At 35.8% G+C, this 16,109-nt stretch overlaps 1 protein-coding gene across 1 annotated transcript in view; it reads right to left on the reverse strand.

Moving 5' to 3' along the window:
• LOC124555750 (transmembrane emp24 domain-containing protein 1) overlaps positions 1-14,220 on the reverse strand; it is a 48,587-nt gene extending 34,367 nt beyond the window's left edge. Inside the window, exons 1-3 of the mRNA XM_047129773.1 lie at positions 13,919-14,220; positions 7,375-7,478; positions 7,085-7,280 (exon numbers count right to left, since the gene is read on the reverse strand). Coding sequence (XP_046985729.1) covers positions 7,085-7,280; positions 7,375-7,478; positions 13,919-14,089 — 471 coding nt within the window. The 5' untranslated portion in view covers positions 14,090-14,220. The remainder of the gene's footprint in view (positions 1-7,084; positions 7,281-7,374; positions 7,479-13,918) is intronic.
• Between the last annotated feature and the right edge of the window lie 1,889 nt (positions 14,221-16,109).

A 16,109-nucleotide genomic window follows, 5' to 3' on the forward strand; every position in this document is an offset into this window, starting at 1 on the left:
AACTCTCTCGTATCTGTCCCAACTGTCAACCAAGTTCAAAAGTCCCAGTTTTCTTCAACGTGTCAGTCTCTAAATTACACCCAGCTAAATAACTATTTCGGATAGCATAATCTTCTCTACAACAGACAGTTTGAATTTCAGCACATTAAAAATACTACTACTGCTATCAGTAAAGTTGTTAAAAAGCTGTTAACTGCATTTGAAACTAAGGATCTGGAATCTGTTGTACTTTGTGGTGATGGCGAAGCCTTTGACTGCATGTCCTTTAACACCCTACTTATGAAACCGGACTTATATGACAAACATCCCATCTATAGCTGAAATGAATTAAGAATGAATTGGTTTTCTTCTAATGAACTCATTTGTAATCCTGATAAAACACAGGAACTAATTCTGAGGTAAACTAAAGTTTTACAAAGCAAATCAGTAAAACTGTTAACTTTCATACACCAGGGGGAACATATTAGGTATATCTTGCATAAGAGTAGGAAGTGTGTGCCAGCTCACATGGAAACTGACAAATGCTTTTACAAATGAGTATCTGAAGATGGTATATTTTGACCTATTTCAGTCACACATTTCGTACCGCACAAAGATATCAAAGCATTCCCTGTTATGTCAGTGAAAGTCTGAAAATTAAAAAGAAAAGCAATCAGAATAAAGAGCAAAGTGAAACCGAAGTAACACTGTCAACCCCTCTTTATCAAGCCCTAGATACTGACACTTGTAAATTTATACATCTATACAGCATTGCCTTGTGTCAAAATCAACTTAAATGAGTTTGACATCAAAGCGAATATACATCTTCACAACACTAGAGGCCAACTGGACATCGATATACTGAGACATGGACTGACAAAGACTGCAAGCACACATCAAGTAACATGCTTATAACTTTTTAATGAACTTTTAATATGTATTCAGTCCTTGCCTTATAGTAGTTTCAAAGTTAAGATTCATTACTGGTTACTGAAAAACCCATTTTAAATGATAGCAGTACTATTTGAAATAAACATGATTGACATTAGTTTTTGAGAATATTTCTGAAAGATGTGGAATTAAATTGTATGAACTTCTCTGTAAAAATTTTTATTAAACAACTGCTTCACAAACACTGCAGTAATCCCTCTGAAAAAATGCCAGAACACAATCTTTTACAGCAACTGTGTAAGTCTCCAAGTCAAAATGAAATAATAGTTTCAGTTAGTGTGACGTTCCTTGGGAATACCTTGGCTTACTGCTTGCCTCATGTAATTTTAGTACATCGAACACAATGCATTTTGTATAGAACAAAAATAAACGAGGAAAGATTAGGGTTTAACATCCTATCAATAATTCAGCCATTAGAGAATAAGCACAAACTCATATAGGACAAGGACAAGTGAGGAAACTGGTTATGTCCTTTCTAAAGGAACAACACTGATACTCACTTCAAGTGAATTAGAGAAGCTACAAAAAACCCGAATCTGGAATAATGGATATGGATTTGAAATCTGCTCCTCCTGAATATGGGTCCAATATCCAAACCAATTCCACTCACTCCCACTCAATGTTTCACCGTAATTCCTTCCACCACAATTCCTTCACATTTCACCTCTTTCTTTAGTGTTTGAAAAAGAAATAACTGTTCCAAAAATTAACAAAATATCAGTTATTTCATGTACTTCCCACCCACAAAACAGCATACATTCTGTAAATAAAGCCAACTGATCTGCCTTTACGCTACCTGTACTCTTCAGTCGATGGAATACAAATAATGGTACACAAAATGACAGTTCTACACATGACAATCCAAACTTACATGTACACTAATCGAACAGACATTCACATGAAGAATTATTCTTCACTTGATAAAAAGAAAGAAAGACACACTTTGAGAACAAAACAAAAAAGAGAATAATTACTGGCTCTTAAGTTTCTGCTATCAAGAATGTACCTCAAAGATTTTTTTTTTTTTTAATCTTTATTTTATTTGGAAAATATGGTTAAGCTCTCACTGAGTGGTATTTCACCCAGTGACCAAGTACACTAACAGCTAGTGCATCAAAATTAATTTACACATTTGTTACAGATAAGGAGACACACAGCCATGACCTGGAGAAAACCAACATTCATGTGCTTTGGCATCCTTAGAAATAATAAATATACTACCAAACAGAACTTTTTCCTTTATAATCTTATTGCAAAATGTCTGTGATACTAGATAATGTCTCCAACATACCAATTTCCTTAATAATTCTATAAATAAAGCATTTTGTTGTCTTTTCACAAAGTATTTGGTGTTGCTTGACTTTTATCTCTTACATCAGTTATCGTTCAAACAGAAGTCTGCTTGCCAAAAGATGCTCAATAAGCAAGACTTCATAGACAATTTGCACCCCTTTATGGATGTGGTAGCAGATCAAATGGTTGATATAAGAGAGGGGGGCTAGAGCATAAAATTTTCCCCGACTCAATTATCAATAAAATATTTTTAACCCATAATGTATAATGACAACAATCTGACTGATTTATTTGTACACAAGGAATTCTGTTACGTGAGTTTTGATTCCAAAACTCTGCTTTGATCAAACACAGATACTTCTAGTTTCTATGCTTGATAACTGGGATACATGTTACAAAATACCAGTTTTGTACAAGCATTAATGGAAGGAAACTGTAATCAAACAAAATTAAACTGTTACTGTAACAATAAAAAGTGAAATATCCACAGATATATACGATTTTTCATTTATTGGCCATTCCACACTTTACCACCTGGGCATACCAATGAAACCATTAAATCTTCATTACTTCTGAGAGAGTTATCAATTTTTATATGAAGATGGTATCTGTTCTTTCAGACAACAATTTTTATTTTAGCCACATGCAACAGGGCAAAAATTAGCTTGATTAAATTGTCAATTAAGTGTTTCTAGTGCAATCTGCTGTAGTATGTACCAGATGTAAATAACCCGCTATTCCCACAACACTATTTATTATGAAGAAATATTAATTACAAATGATAAAGACATAACACTATGTAATTCTGTGGTCTTTATCTTGAACATATTATTATTTCAAATTGCCAGTAAGGATGAGAATTCTGCAATTTCCTTTCTACAAGACTCCCATTTTAGTTCTGCTTGTAACTCAGACTGCTGATACCACACTGATGACTTTTGGAAAATAAAATTCAAAAGACAAATAAAAATCATTTAATTAAGATGACGCAAAACATAATTGTGTAGTTTTCTGTTACCAGTCAGTTAACATGATAGATTTCTGAGTATGGAAGTGCATCTTAATGTAAATAACTATCACTGATAAAATCAACAATCGGTTAGCACACGTTTTTAGCTTCAGGGCAACGAAACATGTTATCCACCGCAATTCAGTCACTGGTCACTAAAAATCAGCTGTTGGAAGAGAATCTCTCTCTCTCTCTCTCTCTCTTTTTTTTTTTTTTTTTTTTTTGGCACAGTAGTCAAAGAGTACTGTGCCTTGGGTGCCAACCAAATGAAGTAGTGCATTTTTAAAAGCACAAGATGCCAGACTCAGACTCAGAAGGACAGAGGTTCACGTTCTGTCCTGCTGTTATGATTTAGGATTTCCTAAATACTTGTCAGACAAATTCCAGGGTGGTTCCTACAACAAGGTCGATGCCAACCACCTACTATCTCCATTAAACATACCTGTATGTATCTCTTTACACATGACACATGTTTTTTTTAAATTGTATTATGCTTATAAATCCTATGTTATGTATTTCTGTAATGATCCCCGGATACATAAAGTACTGTGTTTGTTATACTATATCACAGAGAGAATGACTGCCGACATGCCCACAGTGCGGTCAACTGCTGCAAAAGTCTCAAAATATACAGTTGTTTATTGTGCAGCTGTGGTGGAATACGAAGTAAATCTGACTGTACCATTTCTGGTGAACTATGATAATATTTTATTGATTTCTATACACCCAGCAGATAGCACAGTACACATGTGGTTGTCAGTTTAATTTCAACAGTTTCAGAAAAACAGCACCAAACTTTGTAGCTATTTGTTTGGTTAGGGGGTAATAGACTGAAAAGTGAGGTCACCAGTCACACCAAACTGTGCAGCTTGCTGTAAACACAACAGATGGTGTTTCAATGTACAGTACACATTCACTGTAAACCTGACAGATGACCCATCAATGTACAGCCTGTAATTTCTGTCAATTTACTGTATTAACGTTAGAGACTACAGTACACAATGCAAATAAACTTTTAATTCTTCCGGCACCTGTCCAAAGTTGCAGGAAATAATAATAAGAGAGACTGCAAGCACATCGGAAGAATTCACAAACAGCACACAAAATGAAGCACAACAATGCAGCACCCAAGACACACCAGACGAGTCTTGTAATCTGGTGCCTATAACATCTAAATCTACATTTTTACTCAGCACAGTGAAGAGGATTCAACTTGTACTATCATCACTTTCCCCTTCTCCTATACTATTAGTGAATGGTAAACTGGGAGAATAATTTTTTAGAAACATCAGTACTTCATTGAATTTTCCTGGTTTTATTGCTATGGTGACCATGAGGTGTCTGGAAGGAAATATGTTAATTGACTCTCTTTGAAACAAGGACTCCCAAAACTTAAGCAATAAGCCTCTCTGCCGTACACGATGTCTCTCACTGTGAGATGTGGCAGAATGGTTAAGGCAAAGGACTACATTCCTAAAGGAGTGTGGTTAAAACCCCACATGACCATCCACATTAAGATTTCTGTGGTTTCTCTGAATCACTTAAAATGAATACTGTAGTGGTTCCTCTGAAAATGACACGGCTAGTTTCTTTCTCCATCCTTGTCCAATCTGCATTTGTACTTTCTCAACTGATCTTATTGCTATGAATTTAAATCCTAATCTTCATTCCTGAACGTTTGTAAAGTGTCTCTTTAAGCATCTATTACTGGAGTTGAATGAATGTCTCTGTGACACTCATAATGGCTGAACACACAGCACAGATGGATTCAAACTGAGAGTCCCAGAAAAAAATTAAAATAATACACAAATTAATTTGAAACATAAGCCATTCATTCATCAACCATTCCATAAATTATCTGATTGTTTAAATTTAGCATTAGAGGGAATTCTGTTTAAAATAAAATTCATTTCTGCTGCTGTGGGGAAAAAGCATTGTAGATTAGATTCAGTTTTCGTTCCAAAGACCAAAAATGGAATGATTCCTGTGGGTGTGGAACATGTCAGAAATTGTAACATAAAAAAACATAAAACATCTGAATATAATCATTTGTCAGGAAATTGTCAAAACAGGTGACTACGTTACAGTAAAATGGAACTGCTAATATTTACGGAATTAATACACTATCAGAATGAAACATAGTAATGCAGTTTAATAAATTTATCACACAAAAATACCTAATTTTGGCTGTTGTGGCCAAGTGCTGTTGAAACTGAAACATAACAGACATTTTTATTTAAGCTGATCTAACAATCCCTGTTACGGTATTCATCTTCCAATTTATTGAAAATGTGTGTTCCTGAATACTGGACCCTGCTTTGGGTAAAGGTAAGTAATTTTAGCATTTTAGGCCTTTATGTAGATTGTTCTTATTCATAATATTGAAACTATGTATTGAGCTGTTGGTTGGAAATAGAGATATATTACTTGCAACAAATTTTGATAAGGAATGAACATACTGAGAAGCAGTGATTAGAATGCAGAGTTCCTTGAACAGGTTTGTGCATGATGTTCTTGAATTTACACCACAAATGAGTCTGATTGCACGCTATAAACGTTTGCTCTGTTTGATGAGTTACCCCAGATTATGATCTCATATAACATAATTCAACGGAAGTAAGCAAAGTATGCAAGTTTTTTATATATTTATATCTCCTACATCTGGCATCATTCCCACTACAAATACAGACTCATGTAGGCACTCCAGCAATTCTGCGGTATGCCTTTCCAAACTGAATTTATTGTCGAGTTGTAACCCAAGAAATTTAACACTGTTAATCTCTTCAATCTGCATGTCTTCATATGTTATATACATGCTGGAAGGAAATCTCTTACAGATTCTAAAGTGCATATAGTGGGTCTTTTCAAAGTTTAATGACAGTGAATTAGGTTTAAAACATCTATAAAAGTCAGCAAAAATTTGATTAGCAGCCATTTCTAAATCTGCACTTGACCACGTATGTGCAAACTTGACTTGTGCATATAGCTTAACAAGTTGCTCACTAGCTTGAGAGACAGGGACATTAGCCAGATCTGAACTGAATCTGTGGAGCAGATTAACAATCACTGGTCTAGTACACTGAACAGCTCAAGTGATGCTTTCAGACAGATATTTTTTCACAACCACTTAGGCACATGCTCACCAGTCTGAATAGCCGCATGGGTTAGCACACTGCTTTTAGAATCCACTACGCCCACAGCATTAACAGTGAGTGTCGGCATGCCTGCCCGCCCGGATGTGGCTTTTAGATGGTCCACCACATCCTACTGGGTGAATATTGAACTGGTACTCACGTCCTGCCTTAATTACATGATTTGCAAACATATCAAACACATTCTCACACATACACATGGCTAACACATGGTGGTTACAGGAAGGCCATTAGGCAACCTCTAGAGCACTAACATGACAAATAACAATTAACAGGCTGACCCTGTGTAGATAAAGGATAAAGGGAAAAGAAAAAGATGACTTAGACAAATGCTGGGATGGTCCCCAAATTCATCACAGAAAATATGATACATAAAAATTTGAAATATAACAAACACAACAAAGTTAACACATTTCACAGACACATGAGACTTGTTTCCCTTACGTAAACTGATGTTTGTGGCAACAGGACAATGATGAATACAGTGGACTATGTACAATTGGTTAAACAATAGGAAAGAGAGAGGCAACTATCAACTTATTATCACATTAGGTGCCATAATTCAAAACCTTCCATTACAAAAACTACCTATTAGAAGTCAGGAAACTAATTTCTGGAGTAATGGGAGTCACTGCTCCAACACATTCTGTGAAAAAGGATGTGAATGAAAGCAAATTAATAAAATTAGTGAACATATTACCTCTATAGATTGAGCTTCGACATCATATACTTCTTCCGGACTCAATCCTTCATAATTTTCCAATGCATCATTCCAAGGATCACTAGCTTGGCCTTCGTAATCAGCTAGAATTTCAAAGAAGACTGTTTTGCTACTAAATGTACTGAACTTGTTATCCCAACACATTCTGTAATCTCCAGCCTCTACAGCGACTATCCTGTCAACCGTCATATTGAACATGTGAAAATAATGTCTTTGTCTTCATTTCCAAATCATAGTTTAATCGTATGCAGTATCTTCATTTCACTTACCTATGTGTATTATCCGCCTTCTTATAATCAGCCACTATAGTACGTCCTGTTGGGGCATATAAGCGAAAATTTATATCTAGATCTCCTTGACCTCCGTCTATAACCTGGAAAATATGAAAGGAATTCATACCAACATAGAATGTGATTTTGCTAAAAAAATTATATTACGTCTACCACAATTAAGAAAAGAACCTTACATTAACAATTACAACATAAACCTAAATCATGATGGATAGATCAGGAACGTGGTGTACAATTTTGGAAATTGTTATACACACAGAGTCAAAAGTTATGATAAAATAATACAATAACTAGAAATTGTGGGTTAGAATATAAATGATGTGTCTACAGCACATCGGCTAAAGTGCGCTTACAGTGTAGCAGTTGTTCTACTGTGTGCTGCTGTTGACTATTAGTTTCCATTGATTGTAGCCAAATCAGGTGATAGTATACGGTAGTAACTGTGAATCACTGCCTCTAATGAACTGTTTTGGTGGATGATACAAACTAATTACTTTTGTTTTCAACGTGAAGAACGCAAGATCGACAATTATTGATCTGGGTATTATAGAATATTGTAGTTCTTGGGTATTGTTTCATATTCCAATGCCGCAATTTGGTTGTGAGTTAGAGACCCCATCATATGTGACTGTTGGAAAATTGGCTGTAGTGACAGACTAATTTGTAGCATAGCCTGAGGTTGAAATGAGATTGAAATGTCACACTTTAGCTGTGAGTTGGCAAAAGTAATGAATGTGAATGTTAGAACACTGGTTGTGTCATGAACTGATACGTAGCATAGCCTGATGATCATTTTGAGACACTTGCGGAGTATTCTAAGAAAGTCTCCATTTAAAAATTGGTGGTTAGGTAGTAACCTAAGAAAAGTTTAAAATTTACAGAACATTCAGTTTTATATGACAACATTCTGCATAATATATTCCATTATGCTGCCACCTAATTTCACATACTCCACATCCTGATGGCATCTTGTCTCACTAGTGATTCATCATGTTCACTTCCCACCACTAACCACGCAAACCATTATCAACTACTGCACACACCAGAAAAGCTGCCTACAACTGAAGTGCACTTCTACTCAGCACATAGCACATCATTCACTGCATGGAGAAAACACTGAACAACAGGTAGTCACATAATCAAGAAGCTGAACTAAGTAAACACACACACACACACACACACACACACATAGCACTTTTCCATAGAGAAATAAATTATTGATATTGTGTTCAAAGAAAATGCACTTAATCAGTGTATTTTGCTTTTCTTACAAGAGTAAAATGTGCTCTACAATGAAGCAACATTCTGTCATGGAGTTATCGGTGAAGGGGGTAATAATAGTCACCTGGCATCCACAAATGGCTACAAAATGTATAAGGATACAGTGCCAGTGACACAAGCAATGTGGTGAGGTGAGTGAAGAAGTCAGTATTAAAGACAACTGCTCAGTGAGAGACCAACTTTGACCAAAGTGATGAATCGTCAGTGAACGGACAAGTTGATTTACACAGACAGACGTCATAACTAATTAATTATTAATCTTGTCCACAAAAGCATACAGAAGATAGTGGACATATTGGGGTACCAGAAAGAGTATGGAATGAGTGCATTAGCAACCATCTTCTAGTTTGTGGTGGAAGTCTGCTTTAAATTTTTGAAGCTAGTGAAGAAGTTTTCTCTGGTCTCATGGAAGGAGATGAAGCATGAGTGTACCATTATGAGAGAAAACGAAATAATCAGCCCATGAAAAGGCATTACATTGTTATGTAAGGCCCAACAAGCTTAAGAGTTAGTGATCAACGTAAAAAGACATGGTGACTGGCAGCCACATCATTGATAGCAGACGAGATATTCACACATTTCAGAATTTATGATAAGGCATTAGGAAGGAGATACTGCACAAATATATATGAGGGGTATGCAAAAGAAAAGCTACACAACAACACAACACTGTGAGTATAATTGAAGTCTTTATTCAAAAGTAATCACCAGACCTCAGCACACCTATCTCACTGTTTCAATAGCTGAAGGAGTCATTGTTCCCAGAATTCCTGTAGCTGTGACAGGTGCCAGTCCTCCACTGTGTCCTTCAGTTCGTCATCCAAGTTGAAGCACTTCCCTTTGAGATATTTTTTTAGTGAACCAAAAACATGAAATCCCTGGGTGAAGTTTCTGGACTGTAGAGCAGAAGCTGAAGCTGCTACCACTGGAACTTTGTGTGACCTTGGAACCATGTGGACACACGTTATCATGGAACAGAATCACCCCTTCCATGAGCACCCCAGGCCATTTGCTCTTGACGGACTTATGTAGGCTATAGAGTGTCTCACAGTACATGTCACTGTTAATGGTTTTTCCATGCACGAGGAATTCAATGAGTACTGGACACTAAACATCAAGAAAGACAGTTCACCTTGCCTTCTAAGGGCACAACTTTTAACTTCAGAGGTGGCGGTGATAGCATATTTGTGTCCCTAGATGTCTCACATTATCTCGAAGAAATATACGCAAATTTTGACTGGTTTGGTTGTTACAAAATTTCATACATTTTCATCTGAACATCCCTTATCAAGCAATCCAAATTCATTGAGGCAATAAGAAACAAATCAGGTACTACGGAGATTGAGTTGCCTGTGGTTCATTGTAAAATGTAGACCTAATGATGATCATTACCTCTCTCTCTCACACACACACACACACACACACACACACACACACACACACAGAGAGAGAGAGAGAGAGAGAGAGAGAGAGAGAGAGAGAGAGAGAAGGTGTGGTTTTGAATTCTCCCCCCCCCCCCCCCCCCCTTGGGTGAATTTGCATGATGCCACTCCATTGATTGCCTCTTCGTTTTGGTGAAAAATGATAGAGCCATGTTTCATCACCTGTCACAATTCTTCCAAGAAATTCATCTCCACCATTCTCGTATTGTCAAAAAGTTCGCTGCATACTGTTTTTCTTGTTTCTTTGTGAGCCACTGTCAACATCCTGGGAACCCACATGGCACAAACCTTTTTTAACACCAACACCTTTAGTATTCTGCAAACACTTGGTTCCCCTATCCCAATGTAGTGTGACAATTCGTTCACTGTGATGCGTCTGTCAACAGTCACCAATTTGCTAACTCTCTGCACATTGTCTGGAGTGTGTGCAGTAGGAGGCCTGCCACTGCAAGGACAATCCTCAATATTGCCATGCCCGCCCGTAACCTGCTTGCCCACCGACTAACTGTACTGCAATCGACAGCAGCATCTTCATACACCTTTTTCAACCTCTTTTGTATGTTTCCCACTGTCTCATTTTCACAGCACAGGAATTCTACGACAGCACATTGCTTCTGACGAACATCAAGTGAGCAGCCATCTTGAAGACATGCTGTGACGGCGCCACTTACGGGGATAGGTTGAACTAAGTTTGAAAACAAGCGGGAAGGATGTATCCACACACTGTAAAACTTTCACACATGCAGAATGAAAACTGTATTTTTACAAAAATAGAATGCATTTCTTTTGGAGTGACCCTCATAGATAACTCAATTAACCCAACCAACAAAAGTTGTCCTGAAACTCATGACTCGTTTTCACATCACAATACTTCAGAGAGCACAAAGCTACTGGAGATTGCTAATTTTTTGTCTCCTTTCAACATCTTGCCCAGACAGTTTAAAGGAATTTGGTGTGACACACAGTTCAACACAGAGACATTTAGAATTCTTTATGTAAACAAGATATTGTCAGATTTAAAGATCACACTAACTGTCAATGAAACTGTGCATCCACTGGAATTTAAGTGAAGTTATTATCAATTTGCATCCTTATACAATAATCAGATATATATAATACCCAAGTCAGACAGATATCTTAAGTTATCAGTAATTGTTGCCAGGGAAAAATTTTCCTCACAATATGAGAACAAATGCAACTTTCAGAAACATGTTTCATAATGAACGCTTAAAACTTTCAGATGGTAACTCCACTAATGGCAAGGGGTCACATATGAAAGATAAAAACTTCAAAGTACACCATGTTTATTCTACTGATGTAATGGGTAGGGGTTATTATTGTTTTTAGCATGAAATAATTTCAACTTATCATGAACATACTCATTCGAAGAACAACTACACACATTCAGAAACATAAAATACACAAAGATCTTGAAATAGTCACCATTATTAGCAAAAATCTTTGCAGTTAATAAAATATAAATATGAACAAAATAAGACTGTAGCTGTGTTTTTGATTCTGTACCTTTGAGAATATGTAAACTTCAATCTTTTCATTTGTTTTCTGCTGGATCAATCCAAACAGACAAACATCAATCACATGAGACCTAGATTCATCACATTTGAAGTATATTAATTGGAGCTGAACATTTCTCCTGTTTACAGATGAAGCACATTTCTAAATAAATAAAACATGAAAAACACATGAGGTCTGCCCCTGTTGTCTGTTTAAAAGATTTACTAGCCATTTACTATCCATGTAAATAACTGGTAATGTGTGCGTTAAAGATATTCTGGCTGGACTTTGTTTCAAGCATATTGGGAATTTACTTTCAAAATTAACATCCAGTTTCCAAAATGAACTCAGAAGTCAGTTCTGAATCTGTCACACTTTATGTACGCATTACACCATATGGATGTCATAGGCATCAACAATTAGTGCACCCATCTTCCGTATGTTAATCTGACACTGAAATATTAAGAAATGGTGTACTAGAAGCTGTCACGATGACAAACATTACATTTATTTATTTAATGTCATTCAAACTATACTGCAGTATGCTGTTATTGCTCTTACATACTGTGAAATATACCCAACTGTGAAAATTCCTGGCAAATTAAAAATGGGCACCAAACCAGCACTCAAACATGGAGATACTGGCGAAAGTAAAGTTTTCCACAAAGGTACTGAGTTGTGCCTGGATAATTCAATTGACAGAGCATGTGCCTGGCACAGATTCTAGGTTCGAGTCCCAGTCTGGCATGCAGTTTTAATCTGCCACAAAGTTTCAAATCAACACACGCTACACTGCAGAGTGAAATTTCATTCTACATACCCGAACATTTGAAACAAGCTTTCTTACATAAATCACAACATAATTACATTATACAGATTTGAAGGTTATCACACTTAAATGCTAAATCTCTGTGGCATGGCCTACACTAAGGATTCGTCATAACACTTTAATGGTGATTACTATGGAGTAAAAGTATTGGATAGAAACTGAATATCAAATTTGATTCCATTAGAACAGTTGTTCACAGCGACTGCAGAAGGTACATATTTCAAAAAATGGAAAGGTATAAGGCTATCAGTTGCAAATACAATCTGTATTTTATTGCAAATTTAGATTTCAGATACTCAATAGCCATAGTATCATCAATGACTCAGTTTACATGCACTGCAGATAGCTCTCCAATAACTGAAATCTGCATCTGAAATAAAATATGGATTGGATTTGTGACTGGTTACTGAATTCCGTTTCTTTTTTGGAAATGAATAAGTCATAACATTTAAGACATTACAAAAAATTGTATGATAATGGAATTTTATGTGAAGGCAGCACCTCAAAAATTTTATGTTCACGTTTGATCTGTTACATGAGGTATCCCTAAGGATTGCATGATCTCTTCTTTCCTGGTAAGTTGAACAAATTTAAAGCTGGAAACCACAGAGCTTTAGACTAATACTGTAGTACTGCACTGAAGTTACTGAGCAAATAAGCCAACCACAAATTGGGTAACCCTTCTTTGAAATTTTTCAACTTCTTTAAAAAAAATGGTTTCGTAACAATACAGGTAGAGAAGCAGCACTACATAATATGTCTAACAAATGTCTTGCAATCTGTCTCCTTCATAAGGAAGATCCATGAAATATTTCCAATAAACATTTTTCTGGTTTTCACTGTTGACACTCCAAAGCTTACATTGTTACTTCATTTTATTTTAACATTCTCAGCAGACATACCGAGGTAGTTCAGTTATATCAATGACGAGTGATATACCACTGGTACTTCATTCATATAATGTATGATATATTTACACAATAAGGCTGATTACAGTACGTACCTTGGTCATGACAATGACCAGTCACTGCACTGCAGATTTTCAGTGTAACTATAAACAACACGGACTTGTCATTGAAAGTAACCACATAGCTTGACTAACACATAATTTAAAAAACTTTCCAGTATGTAGAAACTTTAAAAAATTTTCACTAAAACATGCGTGTGACAAATATTCACATTTAGAACATTTATAATCACGACAAGTAACTTCAACTTCGTGCCAAGTGAGGAACACAGATTCTGAGTTATGAAAATCGAAAGAAAACAGATCTGTGACTGAATATTTCACGGAGTCGCTTTGAAGTCGGTTTTCCAGTTTGAATCTAGTTGCTAACCACAGTGACAAAAGTGGGAAGACACTTAGAACCACAACAAATGTTCTGATGAATAAACAAGGCTGTTAGCTATTAACGAATTAATTCTATACTTATAATGCATATTGCTGATTGTTTACCTGATAATCCACCTCCAACAGTTGACCGTCTTTAACATTCTCATAAAAGCATTCTTCCTTTCCAGCATCAATATTAACTGTCATTTCCTTTTCTAGAGCTTTTACAAGGCACGTATGTAAATTAGTAACCAAGATTACACACACAATAACCAAAAAATTGAAAACATACATCGTTGCCTCAATTTTGCGACCGTTTCTAGTTCTCACGTTTGTAAACTAAATGTCAGAGATAAGACGTATGTAAAAATCAAAGTTGAAGACAAAGGATACACTTCATACGCCAAGAGACTTAAAGAGATGTGGATCTGAGTATCCACGCACACATTATTTTGGCGCCAGTTAATACATTAGCATACTGACTTCTTTGGTGTCATAACATACATACATGTCCTTTTCTTTCTTTTGTCCCTGATGTTCTAGATTTATTATTTCTTCTGCCTTGAACCCATTCTAACTATAGTATTTTGTTCATAAAAAAGTTCTTTCTTCATTTTCGATTCTTTGATGTTTCCTGAGGCTCTGAGCACTATGGGACTCAACATCTTAGGTCATAAGTCTTTGATGTTTCCTTCTAGGTCCTTCACTCTTCTGTAATCTACACTATTGGTGACGTCTTCCTTTTTTTTTTTTTTTTTTACAAAGAATAGTATACAGGAATATTTGTTTCGTTAGATTTGTTTTTGAATGGGATCGGCCTTAGCAAACACAATGTTTTATTCTTTTACCCAAACGTATTTCGCTGAAGTTATAGCCTCGTCAATGTTTTTTATTTTTTTATATTTTCATTCTTGTTACCACATGCTGTGTTTTTCCATGTTTTGTGTTACAACTGCTTTTCTGTCTCATAAAAAACGTCAGTCTATGAAGGAAAAAAAACTGTAATGCAAAACAGAAAACCACGAGAACCATAGCATGTAGTAACAACGAAAAAAATTTAAAAACCCATTGAAGATGCTGCAGCTTCATCGAAGCGTATCAATGTAAGAAAAACTTGTGTTTGCCAAAGTTGGATTCCATCGAAAAACAAGTTTATCTCTAAGCAAACACGGACACAAGAACCTCAAGATGAGTATTTGTTTCCATAGTCTGTTCTCATTTATTCAATAGAATTTCCGAATAAGATTAACCATAGCCTCTCCACCGCTTCAGCCATTATCTGTATATTTTCATAGATTCCTCATTACTTCCAATGTTTCAACCATGTGTAGTTTATCTTTAACCAACTATTTTTCTAACAATTCGACTTTCAGGTATCTCTAATCCGTATAGCTTACAGTTCATCATTAAGCACGCAGAAGCATATGAACATTCTGGGCTGAAGTGTAGTTTTTTAGTTTTGTATGCGCTGCAAAATTTTTAGTCGAACTACACGCTCTTTCCTTTTAATTAACTCTTGCATATATCGTAAATTTTTCTAGTCTATTCCGAGGCATGGTTTTTCCAATACATTTAAATGTACTAACTCATCCTATTTTACGTTCTGTGTTTCTTTGTATTTTGGCGCATTTTTTCATGTATAATGTTTCTTCAGCTGAGATTCTGCGACTAGTTCTATTGGCTATTCTTTCTGGAAGATTTATTTGAATGACTACTCGTCCCACATTTTCAGAAAGTACTGCAAAATCACCTACAAGTACCAGGCAACTTATTTGTTCAGTTTTGGTCCAGTGGCATCTTGTACAGATGTATGATAAGTCAATAAAAATACAGAGGAGATAAAGATTACATATGTATAATAACAATAATAGAATTTATTACAAGTAACTGCTTTGTATAAGCTTGAGTGTTACGTACATACAATAACAATAATAGAATTTTTCACAACTGTCTCCTCTGGACAATTCTGATGCAAAAGCAAATGACCACATTAATACAATACCATACATACCATTAATGTTATTTATCACACACACGATTCTAGTTTTACATTATAAGATTTCATTTTAATCTATGAGGAATTCGTATACAGAGTAGAATCTGTGGTCCAACAGAAATGACTTCGGTTGTTTTTTGAACAAGCTTTCTTCGTTTAATAATTTCACATTGTTAGAGATATGATCATATAATTTCATGTCTCTATGAAGAACACTTTTATGATAGGTTGATATCCAAGCATAGGAGACATGGACGTAATTGCTGTTTCTTCTTCTATGGCTGTGCAGAGCTATTTTGCTGATAGGCATTGGAGATT

The sequence above is a fragment of the Schistocerca americana genome, chromosome X (genome assembly GCF_021461395.2).
Source record: "Schistocerca americana isolate TAMUIC-IGC-003095 chromosome X, iqSchAmer2.1, whole genome shotgun sequence".
NCBI classification, from domain to species: domain Eukaryota; kingdom Metazoa; phylum Arthropoda; class Insecta; order Orthoptera; family Acrididae; genus Schistocerca; species Schistocerca americana.